Source organism: Anneissia japonica, unplaced genomic scaffold (genome assembly GCF_011630105.1).
Source record: "Anneissia japonica isolate Jap-2015-1 unplaced genomic scaffold, ASM1163010v1 scaffold54948_len11118_cov96, whole genome shotgun sequence".
NCBI classification, from domain to species: Eukaryota; Metazoa; Echinodermata; class Crinoidea; order Comatulida; family Comatulidae; genus Anneissia; species Anneissia japonica.
Genome location: NW_022756633.1, coordinates 6239 through 7469, shown reverse-complemented (window position 1 = coordinate 7469; position 1231 = coordinate 6239). Strand labels below are relative to the sequence as shown.

The following is a 1231-nucleotide window of genomic DNA, read 5'->3' as shown; positions in this document are numbered from 1 at the left end:
GCCTTCAAGGGCAGAAATTACTGCACAGTTTTCAGGAGCAAAAATATTTAGTAAACTTGACGCATCAAGTGGATTTTGGCAAATCCAACTGGATGAAGATAGCTCCAAGTTATGTACTTTCATCACTCCATTTGGTAGGTACAGATTCTTGCGCCTACTTTTTGGAATCAGCAGTGCTCCAGAGGTATATCACAAATTGGTTCATAATCTGTTTGCAGAGATTCCTGGTGTAAACACTATGATGGACGACATTATAGTATAGGGATCAACTGAAGCTGAACATGATGAGCGCTTAAAACAGGTTTTGGACATAGTGAAAAATAACAACCTAAAACTCAATAGAGCAAAGTGTGAATTTGGAGTGAGAAAGTTAACCTTCATTGGTGATGTCATTAGTGATCAAGGAGTTCAGCCTGACCCACAGAAAATATCAGCTATACAGAACATGGGAAGACCACAGAACAAGACAGATGTACAGAGATTTTTGGGAATGGTGAACTACATGGGTAAGTTTATCCCAGACCTATCATCAAAATCAGCACCACTTCGAAGCTTACTTGACAAAGGAAATCAATGGATGTGGCAAGATGCACAAGAAAAAGCTTGGCAGCTGCTAAAAGTAGCTCTTGTCACAGAGTCAGTTTTGCGTTTCTATGACCCAACAAAGTCTATTAAAGTCTCTTCAGATGCTTCACGGGATGGTCTAGGTGCCGTACTCTTACAACAGTATAACGGAACATGGGCTCCTGTGGAACAGTATAACGGAACCTGGGCTCCTGTGGCGTATGCTTCAAGGGCAATGTCGGAAGCAGAGACCAGATATGCCCAAATTGAAAAGGAACTGCTAGCCATAGTCTATGCGTGTGAACGATTTCATCAGTACATATATGGACAGCATATAGAAGTGGAAACTGATCACAAACCCCTGATTCCATTGTTCAAAAAGTCCCTGTGTGATTGTCCATTGAGAGTTCAACGATTGCTAATAAGAGTTGAACGATACGATTTAAATGTGTCCTTCACCCCAGGGAAATTTATGTATACGGCAGATACGCTCTCAAGAGCAGTAGATCAACACGCTGAAGGACAGAGTAGTACCGAAGAGGGCATTGTCAATTATGTAAATATGGTTACTGTGTCAATACCTGTCTCCTCACATAGCAAGACAGAAATTGTGAAGGAAACACAAACAGATGAAATTATGAAAGCATTACGCAACGTGATACTGTCA

The 1231-nt window shown here is 41.1% G+C and overlaps 1 protein-coding gene across 1 annotated transcript in view; it reads left to right on the top strand.

The window, feature by feature from the left end:
• The window catches only part of LOC117124312, a 1127-nt gene extending 865 nt beyond the window's left edge, over positions 1-262 (top strand). Inside the window, exon 2 of the mRNA XM_033270500.1 lies at positions 10-262. Within this exon, the coding sequence (XP_033126391.1) occupies positions 10-262 (253 nt within the window). The remainder of the gene's footprint in view (positions 1-9) is intronic.
• The last annotated feature ends 969 nt before the right edge of the window (positions 263-1231 follow it).